At 35.2% G+C, this 20,734-nt stretch overlaps 2 protein-coding genes across 7 annotated transcripts in view; both read right to left on the reverse strand.

Moving 5' to 3' along the window:
• Positions 1-20,734, reverse strand: part of LOC126377827 (uncharacterized) — an 848,135-nt gene that overhangs the window by 798,528 nt on the left and 28,873 nt on the right. For 3 of the 5 annotated variants that reach the window (XM_050025758.1, XM_050025754.1, XM_050025757.1), the window contains exon 1: positions 8,707-9,014. The exons of the other annotated variants lie outside the window; for them this stretch is intronic. The gene's annotated coding sequence lies outside the window, so the exon portion shown is untranslated. Of the gene's footprint in view, positions 1-8,706; positions 9,015-20,734 lie in introns of those variants that run through there. 5 annotated transcript variants of the gene reach the window in all.
• On the reverse strand, positions 15,550-20,027 carry LOC126377858 (uncharacterized). 2 transcript variants are annotated; one of them, XM_050025859.1, is made up of 7 exons: positions 18,539-20,027; positions 18,095-18,435; positions 17,215-17,641; positions 16,649-17,022; positions 16,346-16,553; positions 16,070-16,236; positions 15,550-15,987 (listed from the first exon to the last, which is right to left on the reverse strand). In XM_050025859.1, exons 2-7 carry the CDS (start codon positions 18,323-18,325, stop codon positions 15,763-15,765), a joined length of 1,632 nt encoding a protein of 543 aa, XP_049881816.1. In that variant the 5' UTR covers positions 18,326-18,435; positions 18,539-20,027; the 3' UTR covers positions 15,550-15,762. The 2 variants fall into 2 exon arrangements, with proteins under 2 accessions (XP_049881816.1, XP_049881815.1); XM_050025858.1 differs by having other exon boundaries at positions 16,649-17,641; positions 18,539-19,252.

The raw sequence follows: 20,734 nt of genomic DNA on the forward strand, positions 1-20,734 counted from the left end.
CTAATATGTATGTATATATATACACTTTGAAACCATGTCACATTAACTTTTTTGACACGTTATACCTTAAGTCTCATTAAATGTCAAATATGATAGTGCGACACGGTTCCAAAGTGGGTTCATAATATTGCTCATAACTTTACTACAGAATTCAAATGTATTCGTTCCATGAAACGCAAACCAGATCTCAACAAAACATCACCCGTACAGTCTAAGATTTAATGACTCCGTTGACAAACACGGGCGCGTGGCGAGCGCAAATGTTGACGCGCCACAAACTGAACGCAAACATTGTGTAGATGCGCCTTACCCGTGACTTTAGATTTGTTAGCAGTTGTGTTTGTGTAGTGTACAGTAAGCTCTATCTGGTTTAGAAAGGGTTAGAACTATGCGAGAGAAGGAGACACAAATAGTTTAATTTTATTTTCATTTGTAGATACATTGTTGCAAGGCGGAATATAAATGAAATCTTAGATTTTATATACCACGCGAAATCTACCATCCAGAGGCCTAATATGTTTTTCTTTTTCTAATATTTTTTAATCTTAGAGTTTTTTTTTGTTATTATTGTCCGTGTGGTTTCTTTCCTGTGTTAAATGTAATGTACCTGTCTGTCTGTGTCTGTGGTATTCGAAAACAATAAATTTATCTTTCTTTCTAATCGCGTTACACGGTTTGGATATTGACAGATATATCCATCTGTGATTGGTTGAAACTGACAAGTCCTGTAAATTCATTCGAATTTTAGCCAATCACAGGATATTTTCCGAGGGTTTTCTTGCAGCTACTTTTCCTCGACTACACAGGTTGTGAGAAGCTGCAGTAGTTTTAGACGGATGATACGTTCGTTATGTAAAATGTTACGATTCAAAGTGTATGTTGCCAACTGAATAAAGATATTTTTGAATTTGAATAGAAACAGGACATAAATGACGTTTGTAAATATTACTTCAGAAACAGTTAATAAAACTTTATTTACACCATAAACAAAACAGTTACAGAATAAAAATATGAAACAAAACAAAAATAAAATTAAATAAAACTGAAACGAATAAACAAAACTCAAAAATCATTCTCGTTTAACAAAATTATTAAGTGTTAAAAAGGGATAGTTTTTGTGTCGTCAATTTCCAATTAAGAAAAAGAAACAGCTAATAATGACTTACAAAAGCTTCAATTCATAATAAACCTAATTAAAAGTAATTTTACCCCGATTTTAATCCACGATTGATATTTGACATTAAGCTCAGCTACAAAATGGACGGTTAATACCAAAGTTATAACTAAAATCTACCAATTTTGTACCATTTAGTGATCAATCTCGCTTTAGTTATCTGTAGTTTCATTTGGTTATGATAGTTATCTGTTGGTCCTGTTATTCTCGTTTCCGCACGCGGCTCGGGGCGTTTTTTTATTACCTATTTCACCCCTCTACGACAGCCATTCGACGAGTCTAGCCTGACCTGCCTGGGGGGTGGTGGGGGGTGTTAAAAAAGCCATATAGAAGCAATTCATCTAAAACTAAATATTCCAATTAGACATCCTTTTTAATGTGCATAATCCGCACCAAGCGCTTCGCTTCATCCTTCATAATGCGCACAGCCAAGGAATGGAATGGGCTGCCGGCGTCGGTGTTTCCTGACTCTTATAACCTGGGATCCTTTAAATCACGGGTGAATAGGCATTTTCTGGGTAAGCTCGTTCCAACGTCGATCTCTTCTTCTTGTGGAAGAACGAAGTCAAGAGCAAACCCATTTTAAACCTTAAACCCATCTTAAAAGAAAAAAAAAATACATAAAAGTAAGTGCACAATGTCAAGAAATGTCAAATAGCAATATCCCTCTTTTAGATGAATTGCTTCGATGTTCTTTTTAACCCCTGGTGTGCTCGTGGAAAACGCAAAAGGGGGCCTGTACCCAAAGAGGCCTGGCGACGCTCGGTTGACCGAGAATTAAAAGCTCAAAAGCTACATAGGCTGCAAAAGATCGCGAGGAGTAGAAATAGTTGTTCGAGCCCTACATACCAGCAGGTGATAATAGGATTAGAAGAAGATTTCATTCCCCTATGTCATGATTTCTAGGCTAAAAACTACCCTATGTTCATCTTTGAGTCACTAACTACCTCTACGTTGCATTTAAATCCATTTAGCGGTTTATGCCTGAAAAAATAACACAGACTTCCTTTCGCATATTTTATAGCATTATTAGTATGGATTTGACCTTGCCAATCCTTTACATTTGCCTATTAATCTGTGTAACCTTTAATACGTATTGATAAGCCGTTTCGCAATAATCCGCTTTTGAATTTGACGATTGGGTTCGTTTATGATTAGATATGTAGTTTGAATAGATTATTGTAAAGATACATACGTACAGAGAAACTTAGCTAGATTGAAATGTAATATTCAATCCAATGCCTCCCCTCAGTCACCCGAAGGGGACATGGAGCCTATTCCGTTCAACAATAATAAAATCCAACAACCGAAGAGTTCCCGCCAAAAAAATATGGCAGCTTTTAAATTGGTTGTCTATGGTTTTAATTTATTGATTGTCATTTTCGGCCACGATCCCCGAAATTTAAATCCAATTCAATTATCAATAATTAAAATAAACCGCCGAGCGGGTTGAAATGTGTCTTTAGTCCATCCCATAATAATGTTCGTTCATTATCATTAATTTTAATCTATCATTTAAAACCTTAATTGTTTGTGAAATAATAATGGCAAAGTGGGAATAATTGATAAGAAAATTCAATTTGACTTGTCAGTCGGTAAATAACTTAGAAATTGTTTATAAAGTTTATTGTAGACATATAACACAATAGACACGAATATATATATTTTTTTACTAGTCTGGATTGCATACATACAAAGCCTAATAAAAAGACAAACTGCAGCCACTTTTAATACGAATTCATAAAATGTATATGATGAACCGTATCGTGACAAGTAATCAACGCATCGCTCATATAACGGTCCATCGTGTATTCGTGTTGGAAAGGAAACAATCCCTCTGTCGGTTTTTACGTTACGCCCGGGAAGATAAGCAACTCGCGTTCTATATTTTTGTATAAAGCCAACGACACAGTAGGTACCTAAGACGTAAAGGTACTTTGATTATGTCAAGTCTACCGTCTTTTGTTCGACTGTGTTTTGTTTACACTCAGTGAGTAGCACTCATGTGTGTTTACGTTTTAAAGAGGTTTGTGTTAAGGCAGGCGAAAAACGAACAGAAAGACATATTTACTAGGTACGCAACGGAATTGAAAATGTGTGTAGGTGTGATAACGCAAACGTAGGCAGAAACGAATCATGGAGAAGACTTCACAACTTGACGTCACATTTGGATTTCCGAAAATGATTATGATCAGGGAAAGAAAAGCAATATTGCTATTTGACATTTGATTACGTCTGTCATCGCAAATGTCAAATTCCAGTGTTGCAGTATACGGCGAAAAATGCGTAAATAGTACCTACTTATATTGGCTAAATGCGAAGGCGAAGCCATTCGAGAAGAAAAAAAACCTACTTATTTTCATGATGTTATAAGTCTGAATAAAAATAATAACGTATTTTCCATTTTGATCCGATTGCTTGAGTCTTGCGAAATCAAATCGACAGTGGTTTGATGTTTGTTATTGTTTATCTGTCTACGCTAGCAGGATTTCAATGGGGCTTTCACAAGATGTAGGACAATCCATTTTACACACACACATAAAGTGAAGACAGAAAAAAAAGGATGTTTAGACGGTGTGTTTACGCGTGTGACAGAACGTTTTGAGAATTGGCGGGAATATGTTTTTAATGATTTGACAGCTTAGTGAGTTTACTATTTTTTTAGGTACCTACTACATAATATTAGTACCTATATGTGATCGTTTATAGGTACCTTTTAGGTACCTATATGGGATTATAGGAATAATACCTAATCGAGTGGGCAGAGCTAGAAGTAATCAGAGCTAGAAATAATAAGAAAAAAATCAGCCCTTTGCCTGTAAGAAAGGTCAAGCATAAGGTTAAGAAGGTTGAAAAGGACAGAATTCCTCAATAGGTTTTATGTCATGCCCGGGAAGACAAGCAGATGAACACGCTCTATGTTTTCTTTTTACCTAGCCTAGACGCTCCCTGTCTAACAAAGGAGCATCGATTAAAACATTTGAATACTGAAAACCGAATAAAAATTCATTTAAATAAAAGGTCGCGCAAACAAAAATGGCCTTTGACTTCTATCATTGGCATTGTATTCAAGCTGAACATTTTAATGGTTTTTTGTCTCACTATCAAGAGTCTTGCGTTACAAATCGTGATTAGACGGCCATTAAACAATTAGTTAGCTGTATAATGAATAGAGGAAGAATGTTGTATTCTCACGCACACCAGTTAATTCAATTTAAAAAAAAGTGTTAGGTTTTTAATTATTCTGGTTTTTATAAGGGTAGTTTTTATGGCTTGTGCTCAATGCGTATTAGGTGCTATAATATAGTTATAAAATCAAATGGATCTCACATCTGGCAATTTAGAAGTGCCTATGAAGAATTAATTAATTGTAATACGTACCTATGTACGTATGTCTACGTTTATATAATACTTCATGTTTTTCGTTATGTAAGGTCATTTAGACGAAATCACTTGTCAAAGTTAAGTTTATCTGTGTGTTATCCTTGTATGTTTTCTAGTATATTCTAGTCTATATAAATATTGGAATTGTCTTACAAAATGTGCCATAAGTTGGAATATATTATTAAAATTAGCTATACTTCCAATCTTCAATATTGTTTGTTTGTATACCTACTCTTTATTGCTTTAAAATAGTTATCGTTAGATAAAGCATAGGCGAGCTTATCCCTAATTGGGATTTCTTCTAGATAAAAAACATAATAACGAACTAAACACCATGGCAATATTTTTGCTTTTTTACCATAACTTTGTAACAAAATAGCATTTTTATTCCTGTATCTTCGTGATTATTCTATAAAGAGTTAAGAGGCCAATAATCAAGGAAATACGTACGACTATTTAGCCTATAATAAACATAAACTTTAGTGTTTAAGCCGTAAAAAAATCATTGCTTTCTATAAATACGAGTAATGAAGAGTTTAGTGTTTAATTACTTGGACGGTAGGTATCAAACTAATTTTACGAGATCCAAACGCTATTAAATACAATATCGATTAAAATACAAAATTGACTAATTATAAATCGGAGTTTTTATCCAAATAGCAGTCATTTACACCATGCGGGATTAGCAAGAAATCTCTTGTAGAAATAAGGTCACCTTTTATAACATCTTGTTTCTTTGTTTTCGCATTTGTTATCTCTCTCTCTTTATTTAAGAGCTGTGGAGTAATCGCCATTGCTCTCTTCTTCCCGCGTGTTTCACTTTTCGGCCAATGGTCTTGTAACCAAAGCCGCAATAAATTAAAAAAAAAAATCTTCCCGCCAAAACCTTCACCTCCTGATACGACACGACTTGCACCTTCTTTATTATTTGTTTCATAAATGTTCTACTAGGTCTACCCCTTCCTCTCTTCCCTTCATTTGTTAACATTAAATACTTAAAATACCTAATAAAATACAATATAATATTCACCTATCACCGTGCGGTTGTGCCTACGCCATTAAATCAATTGAGTTTATGTATGTATTACAGTATTATTAGACGGAACCCTTATAGAACCATTCTAAATTCTATTGACGCCTTCGCATTATTCATAACAGCAATAAAAGCCATTCAAAAAGTGATCGACGCGATAATTTATCGACTTGAATACTAAGGATACTTACAGAATACATCAAAAACAATGTTTTCAATAAAAGCGCAGGGTTATTATATTAAAATTCCTGTCATAAAACCGTACAGATTTTAACAATACAACATATAGTCTGAGATGTGTGTTGCATGAAAATCAACCAATCACTGGATGCGGCCAATTATGGTATATGCTTCATGAATACTGATACGCAGTGCATAAGTGAAGTTATCGATGAAATTTTTAATGCGTTAACTATGGGTTGCTTTCGGCTTTGCTTGGAATTTTGGTGCTCTTCTATCTTGAGGATTATGACGTGGATTACCAAACTCATTAACCCTGGTGTCAGGGTTATTATTAATGGCCTCCGTGGTCCAGTGGTTGAGAATTTGGCTCACGATCCTGAGTGGGGACACATCACAAAAATCACTTTGTGATCCCTAGTTTGGTTAGGACATTACAGGTTGATCACCTGATTGTCCGAAAGTAAGACGATCCGTGCTTCGGAAGGCACGTTAAGCCCTTGGTCCCGGTTTATACTTACTGATGTAAGTACGTAGACGTTACGAGTCATGCCATGTCATGTCATGACATTTGGCGGCTCAATAGTAACCCTGACACCAGGGTTGATGAGGTTGGTAATCCACCTCACAACCCACACGATAGAAGAAGGGTTATTATTGATCCGCCAAAGGTCCCTGATGTGGCTCATGTAACTACTACGTTCTTACGCCAATAAGTAGTAACCGGGACCAGAAGGTTAACGTGCCTTCCGATGCACAGATCATCAATGCAATAGATAGAGCTAGTTTTTGTCCTGTCCCATTAAGTTAAAGTTATGTTGATGGTTGTTCGAATAGACTGGTGCCTATGTACAAGTTATATAGAAAGAAAATAACATACATATAGATAAGCTCGCGCCTATTTCTCCCCGGGGTAAGCAGACACTATGGAATTGTATTTTCTTCGATCCTGACATATTGCTCATGCTTCCTCCACATTCATCAATAGTTTCATACACGCGCGCCGGTTCATAGTAGGTCCTACTAAATCTCCTACTTTTCGGCAATGGAATTTGGGAAGGAAATAAGTGGACCACAAAGTAGATAAATTCTGTAATTCATAAGGATGAAGGAGGAGCGTTTCAGGTTTAGTTTCTTGAGGAGGCGTGGAGTCCAAGGAAGGGTCGCAGGAGTCAGGAATGTCTTCAAAATTATGCCTAAATCTGTCAACATAGAGAAAATAGGTAAATATCAAAGAATTACTATTTATAATTGAATTGACATTTATATGAAATCTATGCAGGCAGATGTTTTTAGTTAACAAATCTATACAAGCTAAACAAATCTACCTAATACATCAACCAGATTATAACAATATTCTAACGTAATGGACACTTAGACATAACTGTACGGTCACGAGTACTAATATATACACTTTGAAACCATGTCACATTAACTTTTTTGACAAATTAAACCGTAAGCCTCTTTAAATGTCAAATATGATAGTGCGACAGGGTTCTAAAGTGGGTACATGATATTGCTCATGACTGTACATCTACTTAATGCTCTGAATTCACACATTAACAGACTGACATCAAATAAAAATCATATTACATAACACTCAAACAAAATTTAAATGATGCAGAAGATATAAGAATGCTCAAAATGTACATACATGTATACCTACATACATAAAACATTAATTAAAGCTTCATGAAAAGTCATATAAATATTCCCAATCAACACAACGGTCTTCAATTTTAAATGGGGTGTGATTTTCTGTTTGCAACGGAACCTCCATGTTGGAATATGACAATGACATGTGCTGATAAATTAATGCATGGGAAAGTTGAGGTTTTGTTTTTTAATTTGTTATTGGCTGTATCGTGCATGTGCTTTATGAATTTATAATCTGTTTGTTTTTTTAATTCTAAAAGTAACAAATGAAACCTAGCTTTAGGGCTAACCTAACTTATTTATATTATAAAAATACCTACCTACTTACAAAAAAATCAATGACTTAATTGATTCGGATTATGAAGTAGGTACTTGCTAATTATTAATAACAATTTTAAATGATTATTGATAGATACCTAGTTTTATTGGAGGTCCAAAGACTTTTTATTTAACATGAAAATATGGGTAAGTATAATTTTAAAAAAAAGCAGGTTTCACTGACTACCCCCCTGTACTCATAGTAGATTAATGATGCTAACTACATACTTAAAGGCAACCTCACAGTATGTTCTAGAAGAAAAACCTACTATCTAACAATAAGGCATAATAAACATTTTAATCACTCATCCTACATATCCAGTAAAAACCTACCTACCTATATCTATGTCAACACCCAGCTTTTTGCTACAAAGTAGGTAGGTACCTACCTACGTAAAAAAAAAACTTATTGGAAGTTAATATTAAACAAGATTCAATACATTTGAGATTGAATCCAATAAGCAAAAAATGTGCTCTCTATCAAATCAATTGATCTTACGAATTGAATGCCTAAGATGAACGTTACCGACGGGTAACCTACCTACCTTATCGGATGTCTATAGACTGTACTACCAACTATGTTGCAATCATCAATAATTAACTTTGGAATAAGGTCGTAAAAACCTTACAGCCTTTGAGTATCTAATAAGATGTTTAATCTAACTTTTGAATTTCGAAAAGGCAAAAGTTACCGTCTTTATATGGGAAGATCACGACTAAGTTCATTGACCGCCAAAAGAATTAAAAAATAAAATGGTATGCGGCCTCTATGTTAGGGCATTTTACAAGTTACGAGTATGACCGTATACAAAGTTGTTTAGATCTTTTGCCTAGATAGGAAATCCGTAGAAAAGTTTATCGCGAAGTACTACTGAACATGCGCCGTGGAGCTTTTACAAAGTAAACAAAGTTACAGAAACTTTACTCAACTACAACACTTTCAAAACTATAATAAACATACCTTGAGTGAAATACAGGCGTCCCAAGTCCAAATTCAGCTTACAAAGACACAATCCACTTGGATTTTATACACAGCATTCCTTAGTAAAACACTGGTTTCAAACTAGTAGCTTCCACACACACAATCGTTGTCGCACTTTTTTGAGTGAAAATCTATGTAAAACTCACTAAAAACACACTTAGCACCACTAAACAAGCTGGTCAATACACTTTTTCACTTAGTTTGAGTATAATTGTCACGAATTATAGCGTAAAAACTTAAAAAACCGTCGTAAACAATCGGAGCAACACTCGGCACGCGACGGCCATCTTCCGCCAACGCAAAGTTTGACGTTGAGATCACTAGAGGGCGCGACCATAAATTCACAGAATGAAACCTGTTTTTGAATTCAATAAACTTATTAAAGACCGGTTAATATCGAAGTATCTTTGTTTGAAATATGTTTAGTAGCAGCTATTTGTGATAAGTTATTATGATTGACAATAAAATTCGTATATTTTAATATTTCAATCGCAATAATTAAAACATTTTTCTTTCATGGCAATTTAGTATTTTTTTAGACTGACAACAATTTATTAATAGTGTTGCCGTTAGGCTATGAAACATAACAATTTGGTTATTTACACAATGGGATGTTTATAACTAGAAGTTTCAAAACAATGCAAGAGATTCAGTAATTTTATAAAAAAAAAAAAAACAATCTATTTATGCTTGTCTTACACTACCTTTTTTTTCTTAAAGTAAAGGATTTGTTTTTATTCAGTTTGCTTTAAAAGTAATTAAAAAATAAAACTTTTATAAGTTTATTACAACTGTTGAGTATTTAAACCTTGTCTGCATATTCGCACTCAAAAATATTATATAGATCAAAGTCATGATAATGTCAAACTTTGAGTGGTTGCCATGGAAACTAGGCATTTTGTCAGAACCCAAGATTTGAAATGGCAACACAAATTACAAATGTCAAACCGATAAAAAATAAACAAAATAAAAACATCCGGTTTAATGTCGCCGGTATTATAGTTAACGTGATTTTTTTGGTTTTTTCTAAATTAAATAAAAACGTTTTAGATTTGTAAATTTTAAATATAGCCGCAGAAGAAGCAAAGGAACTCATTTTCAAAAAAAAAAAAAACAAGTTCGCTTGCTGAATATGCCGAATAACAGTGATGCATTTTTTTGGAAAATACTTTAATTTTTCATGAGGAGTGTAAGAAGTAGACTCATTAGCGACTGTTGGGATGATTTCTTAATGATTTACAGTTTATAATATGTTACAGACCAATACAATACCAAACACTACTGCACATAATCACAACATAAGGACGATAAAAAAATAACAGTAGAAGTACAAACGGCGGTTTTACTGCTAAATAGCAATTTCTTCCAGTAAATTTTTACCCAGGCAAAAAGAAAAAACAACCCGAGAAATGCATTTTAGAAGGTACGTGACCTAACCTGTATTGGGCTGGTTTTCCCTTCGCGGGTTAAAAGGTCAGATAGGCAGTTGTTTCTGTAAAAATCCGGGCCTGTCACATCTTCAGGTTAGGTAAGTGAACTCTGTGAAAAACGGGATAATGCTAGGGAGTTGATGATAACCCATTTTACCCAGCTATGCTGATACTGTGTCTGAAAATTGACTTCTGATGGTTTCTTATTGTATTTGGTTCCTGCCAAAAAGGGATATAGACTTGAGTACAGTCATGTCATGAGCAATATAATGTACCCACTTTAGGACTCTGTCGCACTAACATATTTGACATTTAGTGAGACTTACAGTTCAATTTGTCAAAAAAGCTAATGTGACATGGTACCAAAGTGTATAAATACATATTAATGCTCGTGACCTTACACATATGTTACTAGTCCAGGTAGAAATAATGAAATAAATAAGGGACTATGTACACTAAAAACCATATAGATAGCAGGTTATAGTGTTCAATTCTTCTATTGTGTGGGTTGTGAGGTGGATTACCAACCTCATCAACCCTAGTGTCAGGGTTGCTATTGAGCTGCCAAAGGCTCCAAAACGTGTTTGATTTAAGATCTGGAAGTCTTCTGGACCCCTGCGTTTCTGATCAACAACCAGACATTTTTCACCGAAAATTCATCACTAATTTAAGAGTCACACTCTTATCGGTATAGCATTCTCAACGCTACTTTTTAGGTAAAAACTTTTTTTTTTACCTTTTTCTAGATTTAATATAATTAATATAATATAATTTTTATTTTTCTCCAGTATTTTACAATATCGAAATTGTGGACCTCCCAGTAAGCAATTTGATATGCTTGTGTTGGGAGTGACCATTTGGTAATGGTAATGTTTTTTTCTTTCTTTGAGTTATATCTGCTATCAGTAAATGTCTGTTTGTATTACTATGAGCAGATGAACTGAAGGGGAAGGTGGCTTTATGAAAGACATATCCACTGACATATCCTCAGCAATTAGCAGGGGACCTGCTTCAATAATGAGGTGATTCAGAAGCTTTAATCCATTTCCATCTCCATGATAGTCTGTCTTTTAAGACGACGGATTTGGTAGCGGTAATTAGAAAACTAAAAAATAATAGTTGAGCACCATATTTGTGTCATGTAAAAGAAATATTAACACCAGTTGAGACATTAACAGAGACAGACAAAAACTACCCAATGAGGGGCTTTCCAGGCTACTTACACCAAAAACAATATAAATGCCGTTGTCCAGGTTTAACATGATAATCACCTATTTTCTCATTAATCGGGTACACAATTATTCCAAAATACAATGCAATGGCAGAAGCACATATAAAAATAATTGTTGCTTGATATTTGGATCACATTATGTATAGAATTATGTTGCTACCTATATTGCTTCTCTTTAATTTGATCAGAATAATACCAGAAGATATGTAATTGTGCCTGGGTGTAATGAAGGGTCATCTATACCCAAAAACAAAGATAAAAGACGCATGTGTGTTATCCATGAAATTAGAAGGTTAAACGAAGGATTTTTTTTTTGAGGGAACTTTTTTATTATTATTATTTTTTTATTTTAAAATCTGTACAGCGCAATCTATATTGTTTTAGAGGAACATAGCCTGGAAACTTCCTCATTTAAGAAGATTTAAATGCAGACGAAGTCGCGTGCGTCATACTTCACGTACATACTAAAACAGCTTCTCAAGAAAAATGCTAAAATTAAACCACTTCCAAAGCAAAAATGTATAGTTTCTCTTTCAAAGTAGTATAAAACTTCAGAAGGCAATACAAACTATCATCATTGCAATTGGAAAATGGTATTAAAACTAAAATGGAGTTTTGAAGACAGTTTGAAGTGAAAATCCACAGAGGATTCTGTTATTCGGTGTCCATGTTGTGTTCAACTAATATTAGTTAACTTTTCACATTTTCGTTCATATTTTTATTGATGTAACTTCACTCTGTTTTCGATCAAAAGTTTATCGCGAGTTGCAATACGTTTGAAACAGAATTGGTAGTACGCCTACTTTCTGATGTGTTTTTTGAAAAGGTGCTTTTATGTGGCCACACTATGGCGATGAAGATGAGAAGAAAGAAAAGAGATGGAGAGAAGTGTCTCAGGGTCGAAGCAAATAGAATTCTATAGTCTCTGCCTACGCCGGTGGGAAATAGGCGTGAGTTTATATGTATGTATGTATGTAGGCCAGTATGGTAGTCGCAACTGATTCGAAACTAATTGCGTTGCTCTTCAGTTGCTACTGCAATTAGGGGTTTTCTATGTTTACCGTCAGGCATAGTTGAGCCAATTTACTTGGCCAATATAAAAAAGATGTATGTATGTTTGTATCACTATGGCTACGATATACAGAAACAGCATCGAGGGATGAACATTAATAGACAAAACCTTGTATTGACAAGTTAATAGTGAATGTTACGTTATTACAAATTCGTTTAAGGTGGTTCGATACGGTTAGCTAGGCGCTCAAGCGTCAATAGATGGCGTTGGTGCCTTAATTTGACATAATTATTTATTTTTGGATTTTATACACAATATTGTTTCAAAGTTATACGTTTGCCGGTAATAGCGTAATATTTGTCATGATTTAACTAAATTTCAATTGAGTTGCAGTTCACGTAATACTTTTATTTGAATAAATAAAAGTTACCACCAAAAGCCGAACATCTCACACACACATTGATAGTTATGTTTGTTTACGAAACCAATTACTAATTTCGCCAGTTTAAACGTCAACGGAATAGTCTAGTTGGATGAATAACAGGATTCTATATGAGATGGGTCTGGCTGGATACTAGGGTTCCAACCTCGCTTTATATACTTTTTTTTTATTGTAACATTTTTTTCCCATTTATCCTGCTTAGTTTTTGCTACAAATTGCTGTTAAAATATTTGATTTTATTTCATATTATTATTATATTATATATATTTTATATTATTATTATTATATTATATAAAGCTACAAACCCATGTACTGACTGACTGACTGACTCACTGACTCACTGACAGGGTTGTTCTCCCAGAAGGAGCGTCGGGGGGTAAAAATGATGTATGGGGGGTGTGATCGGGACCTCCCGGTGAGTATGGGAAAACTTCCAGATCTTGGAAAACTGCTCCGCATCAGGGAGACACCCTACAGTCTGGCGAAACTATCGCACCTGGAACGATTCTTTTTTCACAAAACCTATTTAATTCTTGGTCAAATTGTATTGTCGGTGAAAAAAAATCAAAATGGCGGAAAAACAAGATGGCCGCCATACAAAATTTTATTTTTCCGGAAAATGTCTCGTGGGTAAAAACTGTGTATGGGGGTGTAATCGGAACGTATTGTTGAGTATGGAAATACTTCTCGATCTTGAAAACCTGCTCCGCATCAGGGAGACACCCTACGGCCTGGCAAAACTATAAAACCTGGAGCAATTTTTCTTTCGCGAAACATATTTAAATCTTGGTCAAATCCAATCCCCGCTGAAAAAAAAACAAAATGGCGGAAAATCAAGATGGCTGCCATACAAATTTTTAGTTTTTCCTGAAAATACCTCGGGGGTAAAAATGATGTATAGGAATGTGATCGGATTGTCATGTTGAGTATTTCAATACTGCTCGATCTTGAAAAACTACTCCGCATCAGGGAGACACCCTACGGCCTGGCAAAACTATAAAACCTGGAGCAATATTTTTTTCACAAAACCTATTTAAATCTTGGTCAAATTTTATCACCGTTGAAAAAAAATCAAAATGGCGGAAAAACAAGATGGCCGCCATACAAAATTTTCGTTTTTCCAGAAAATGCCTCGGGGGTAAAAATGATGTATAGGAATGTCATAGAAACATCATGTTGAGTATGGAAATACTTTTCGGTCTTCAAAAGCTGCTCCGCATCAGGGAGACACCCTACAGCCTGGTGAAACTATCGCACCTGGAACTTTTTTGTTTTCACGAAGCCTATTAAAGTCTTGGTCAAATTTTATCGCCAGTGAAAAAAAAACAAAATGGCCGAAAAACAAGATGGCCGCCATACAAATTTTTGTTTTTCCAGAAAATGTCTCAGAGGTAAAAATGATGTATTGGGGTGTGATCGGAACGTCATCTTGGAAAACTGCTCCACATCAGGGGTCACCCTACGGCCTGGCAAAACTATAGCACCTAGAACTTTTTTGATTTCACGAGACCTATTCAAGTCTTGGTCAAATTCTATCGCGGTAAAAAAATGGCGTGAAAACAAGACCCGCGAGCAGCTTGCTGCGCGCGAACCACGCGACATCTAGTTATATTATATAAAGCTACAAACCCATGTACTGACTGACTGACTGACTGACTGACTCACTGACAGGGTTGTTCTCCCAGAAGGAGCGCCGGGGGGTAAATATGATGTATGGGAGATGTGATCAAGATGTTCCGATGAGTATGGGAAAACTTCCAGATCTTGGAAAACTGCTCCGCATCAGGGAGACACCCTACCGTCTGGCAAAACTATCGCACCTGGAACGATTCTTTTTTCACGAAACCTATTAAAATCTTGGTCAAATTCTATCGTGGGTGAAAAAAAATCAAAATGGCGGATAAACAAGATGGCCGCCATACAAATTTTTGTTTTTCAAGAAAATGTCTTGGGGGTAAAAACTGTGTATGGGGATGTAATCGGAGTGTCTTGTCAAGAACGGAAAATGTTCTCAATCTTCAAAAACTGCTCCGCATCAGGGAGACACCCCACGGCCTGGCAAAACTGTCGCACCTGGAACGATTCTTTTTTCACAAAACCTATTTATTTCTTGGTCAAATTCTATCGTAGTTGAAAAAATATCAAAATGGCGGAAAAACAAGATGGCCGCCATACAAAATATTCGTTTTTCTCGAAAATGCCTCGGGGGTGAATATGATGTAAGAGGGATGTGATCAAAATGTCATGTTGAGTATGGAAATACTTCCCGACCTTCAAAAACTGCTCCGCATCAGGAAGGCCTGGCAAAACTATCGCACCTGGAACTTTTTTATTTTCACGAAACCTATTTAAATCTTGGTCAAATTTTATCGCCGGTGAAAAAAAAACAAAATGGCCGAAAAACAAGATGGCCGCCATATACATTTTTGTTTTTCCAGAAAATGTCTCGGGTGTAAAAATGATGTATAGGGGTGTGATCGAAACGTCATCTTGGAAAACTGCTCCGCATCAGGGAGACACCCCACGGCCACGCAAAACTATAGCACCTAGAACTTTTTTGATTTCACGAGACCTATTCAAGTCTTGGTCAAATTCTATCGCGGTAAAAAAATGGCGGGAAAACAAGACACGCGAGCAGCTTGCTGCGAGCGAACCACGCGAAATCTAGTTTTTCCTGATAAGTAAGTACATATAAAAAGAAAACCAGTTAAGTTTGCAGTAAGTTATATTGTTATTTTATGTTATTTATTTACAAACGGCAATATCAAACAGGCTAACGAAAATTATTGATATTTGAAGTAAGATTCAGATTTCGTTTATTCAGATTAGGATATAATATTTATCTCTTTCTGATTGTCACTACTTTATACAATGCAAAGCAAACAGCGCGCTTGTTCACAAAGTAGTAATAAAATAATTGCTACCACATAATTGAAATATCAATACATTTTTGTTTTTTTGTTACTCTTCGAAGTACTACCTCTGGCAAAATACAATTTTTATAAAATGTTACTAATTTTGGCATCATATTTTTAATGAAATTTTCGTCACGCTGTACTTCCAACACTGTGATGTCAAAACTTGGAGAAACATAGCCAATGAAGTAACATTTCATCATTTTTGAAACCCGCAGTTGACCCTGGATCTGCAATCAGAACACCCGTTTTTGTAAAAAATATTATATTATTACAAGCAGTATTATATCTGCTATAATAATTACAATATACCTGATAGTAATAGTTGTGTTTTTTATTTATTTGTAATGCACCAGTGTCATCAACCAAAAGGGGAAAGTTTTTACGATCTTTGGCCGCAGAAAAAATGTCTTGATTGTTGCGAGCCAATGAAGGAAAACATTTTATTTCCAAAATAGAATTTTCTTCTTCTATTACTCCTGAAATACATAAAATCATATAAATAATACTATCATATAGATAACTATGGACACATTAATAATGTATACGTGAAGGCATATGTAGGTAATATCATATAGTATCACATACCATCTGGGCTAGCTCCAAGAAAACCAAATTCTTCATCAATATATAACCCAGCAGGCCGTACGGCTTTGTTCATTTTTTCTATGAACAAGGTTCTGGCCACTGATTCATGGTTTTGGCCGTAGGCCATGTCATTGGTCAAGATATTGTTTTTATATAAAACACTCTTCACTTGGTTATGGCATGGTGTTGTAGATTTTCGCTTGCATATCTGCAACAAAGTTAAAATTACATAAATCATAGTTTTTTTTTTAACTCTGACTCTGCTCCACATGGGAAAGTATTTATACTAATAATTGAATTTACCATTCCGAACTGACTAGCGGTAAGCCTGTCGCATCTATATGTAGTGTAGACATCATTATCGTGTTGTCCAATTGTTGCACTTTCAATATATTTTATTTGATCTATTGTCGTTTCGAAGTCTTTCAGTTTTAGAAGACACGCTTCCTTTAGATCTTTCCCTAAAACTGACTCATCTACATCTTTGGCGTTTGGACCATAATTGTGGTCAGTTTTGGGTTTAGGCGCAAAAAGTCGCCTGCGAATGTATTTTTTGCGCCTTTCCTTGGACTTTTCCGACTGGGCAATGTACTTTTTAAAAGTTTGTCCAGGGCTACTTCTTATATGTTTCTTCCAAGCATTTGTGTGCCATTTCTGACCACGAGAGTGCGAGAGACCTGTTATAAAAAATATCCTTAAAAATTTTCTAAGTCTTTTATCCCATAGTGCCTTGAAGGCGTATAATATTATGTGAGTATAAAAAATATTGTGTGTGGATAAAGTATGTATGTATATAAATAAATATATATACTGTGAATAATATAGAAAATGAATTGAACAAATGCAATAATTACATAACATATTCTTACCAGCAATATATACTCTTCGCTGATATGAGCCACCCTTGTACAGACTCAATCTTTTCCCGCAGACAAATTTGCTGACAACACTCATGAAATTTTCAACAACATTTGTTGTGTTGTTTGATAGTCGATGGCATTTTGACATGACTGCCTCGTTTGCTGCACAAATGTGGGCCCAAACTGCAGGTGCCTTAGTTTTAAGGTCGTCTAAAGAATTTGTGTCTTTTTCATCACTGTTCTGGCAGAATCGACAATAATATGCCTTACAATCTTGGTGGCAGCCAAATACATGAGATGGGCCATTTTTGAGATCCTCTCTCATTGAATTATGATCAGCTTCCATAATTATCTTTCTTGAAACCGCTGTAAGTTTTTGTAATTTTGGCTTGAGAATCTTCCGGCCAAATAATGGTAACTTTGTATTTCCTATAATCTGAAATAAAAGGTTATCTAAATATATAAAAGGAGAAACTGACTGACTAACTAGCTGACATATTAACGAACAGCCTAAACGGCATGCAGGTACCTTTGTAAACTTAAAGCTTAGTTGCAACAGGATATCGGAAACGGGAGTTATTGGGAAAAAGCATTTGTATGAAAAAATCTAAAGCGCGTAAGATAGATGATTTCAATCTAGCATGCATACATGCATACCTTAGTAAATATAAAGTTTACATGGTCAATTAATTTATCATTAGATCAAGTTTAACATAAAATAGATATACTAAGAAAAAAATTCACTCTAGATCTATGATGGATCTGGAGAATGGATCTACTGAGATTGAAGGTTATTGACTGTGTTTCGAACTAAGTGCACTAAGATTAAAAAACTTATGAGAAATTGGTAAGGCAGAATGATTGTATTTTATTTTCATTGGTATTTTACCTTGTACAATGCTCCAGTGTAATTCTTAATCACATGGTTTTTACATTCAATTTTTTTTATTTGGGTCCCATATGAAACCTTTTCTCTTAATTGTGCATACACAGATGAATCTCCATCTCCTATAAATATTAAATATTTTACACCATGCATCTCTTGACTCCTCTCAAACCCTTCTACTAGGATGTCCGCCTCCATTCCCGTAGATGGTCCTTCGTAGTTCTTGAAACACATATGCTCCGAAACTTGTTCTTTTTTTTTTCATAAATGTGACAGTGGTAACAATATTTGTTTTTTATGCCTAAGAATAAGCATTTCTTGGTCTCTTTTCCAATAATGCAGGCCTAAAAAAATTAAATTTTATAAATAATGCTTACAAACAGAATTTACTGGATAAACAAAAGATATTAGTAACAAACTTTATAGTATTTTCAGAAACAAACTTACCATGCCTGATGGAGAGCTATAATCATGGCCATATGATCGTTTAGGCCAGCCTCCATCCACATACACTGTTATGTATGGAATACCATTTGCATCTACATTATTTTTTTGCATAGCAATAGCCTTTTCTCTTTCTCCATTTTTTTGGATCTCCTCAGTTAGTTCATCTTTCCAAACTTCACCTAATAATTTTTCTGTCTCTCGGAATTTGGAAGCTGATATTGTAGGTATATCCATCAAGTTGGTGATGTGTGCAGCCTGTGCATAATAGCTTCCAGCTGTTAATGTCCCCCAAACAAACGCTTTGTTAAGATTTTCATCTTTTTCATTGCAGTATCTAAATTGTTTCTCACACATACTGCATTGGAAAGTAAACATACTGTTGAAACCATTTCTAAACTCCTCAACAAAGACTATGCTGCTACCACCACATTGCGAACGGTGTCTCTCAAGTTTGAAAGCCCACATAAGGACATGTGGTAGATCAACAAACCTGTTACCAGACAGACTACCCAAACTATCTGGTGCATATTCCACAGTTAACTCGTGGCTTTTAATAAAACAAATAACCAAACTATTACAATATAAATTGGAAGTGGAAAAGAAACGAATGACATGACATGACAGGAACAGGTTAGTTTTTTTTTTTGTTTTGGTTTTCCCCGAAGGGTAAGGCAAAGGGAACTATGCCCATACAGCCATGTCTGACGTATTTTTTTCTTGATGATTAATGAAATGATGAAAGGTGATGATGATGAAACCTAAGCCCCCACCCTCAAACCCAAACGAATTAACTCAAAAGTCCGCATAAACTTTTGAGTTATGAAGCGGCTTCCCGGCACGAAGCGAAAATAGGCAGATACACTTTGTTTATTGAATACTCCAATATAATAACACTCGCGAATGTCTTCCAACTAACCACAAAACACCACTTCGTATTAATTATTTAGATTACTCAATGAAGAAAGCAACTGTCCCGTTCCCGTTTCCCGCCGAAAAGCCGGAACAGGTTAGGTTATGGTCGCATTCAGAATCGAAAAAGATTCATTTCGACGTATAACCTTACCGATTCATAATGAGCGGGTTGTTCGATCATCTGGCAGCAGAAATACTGTTATTATAAAACGTTCGGGTGAACGTAATTTATGAACGCTTCTTTAACGAAGGGAGAGGGCAAGTGACACACCGTTTCACACACGAGCAAGAGCGGCAACGTCGCATTTTCAGCGAACTGACAACGTAGCTACGCACACTAATGGATATTCCGAAGCGTATGACACTGTAACCGTTCACTAATACATTAACAAATTTTAAACAAATATTGATCTCGTTTTTACGATGATTTAACAGTATTTTCTGTTGAAAAGCAATTTCACGCAAATATATACAAAAATAAATGCAAACGAAATAAGTTTCAATGTAAAATTAAGTGGCGTGTGCCCATATTTGAATAAATAAACTAGTATGGAAATCGAACCACCTTAAGTACAGTCATGAGCAATATCATGTGCCCGCTTTAGAACCCTGTCGCACTATCATATTTGACATTTAATGAGGCTTACGGTTTAATTTGTCAATAAAAATAATGTGATATGGTTTCAAAGTGTATATATATTAGTACTCGAGACCGTACAACGCCTGACTTACTTCGTAGTCTTGCGGGTTCGAATCTCGGCACGGGCTCTAAACCACTAAATTCGACTTTATGAATTTAAATTTAGGTTTAAAATGGCCCCGATTCCTGCAGACATCTCTTAATTTTACTTTAAGTTATACCTGTCATTTTCTTATCCGCCGAAAAGGAAAGGGACGGATGATTGACAGCTCTTAATTTTAGGAAGAATGAGTAAATAAATGAATAACCCGGGCGAATTTTTAGACGGTTGTTTTAGATTTGTGCTTAAAATTGACGTGTGTTCCATAAATTTTATGCTTGTCGATTACCCGTCCCTTTCCTTTTCGGCGGATAAGAAAATGACAGATATAACCTAAAATAAAATTAGATGGTATTTACAGGAATTAGCACCATTATCATCACTAATTTAAGATTCGAGGCACGCTCTTGTCGGTGTAGCATTCTCCATTATACTTTTCTTTCTTTACTTGAAACTCACGAAAATCTCGTAAGCGTTTTTACAAAATCAAAAAGTGATGTGATTTCGTTCAAAAAAATCCACGATTTCATTTAATAAGAGACTT

The sequence above is a fragment of the Pectinophora gossypiella genome, chromosome 24, assembly GCF_024362695.1.
Source record: "Pectinophora gossypiella chromosome 24, ilPecGoss1.1, whole genome shotgun sequence".
In the NCBI taxonomy this organism is placed as follows: domain Eukaryota; kingdom Metazoa; phylum Arthropoda; class Insecta; order Lepidoptera; family Gelechiidae; genus Pectinophora; species Pectinophora gossypiella.

Bases quoted from the DNA above. Each gene is read 5' to 3' on its own strand.
- LOC126377858 (XM_050025858.1), bottom strand. From the start codon at position 18,325: ATGTGTTTCAAGAACTACGAAGGACCATCTACGGGAATGGAGGCGGAC. The intron at 16,554-16,648 runs GTAAATTCAATT...ACTTTGTTGCAG, and splicing joins CCGCTAGTCAGTTCGGAATG to ATATGCAAGCGAAAATCTAC. The intron at 15,988-16,069 runs GTATATTGTAAT...TTCTGATTGCAG, and splicing joins AACACAACTATTACTATCAG to ATCCAGGGTCAACTGCGGGT.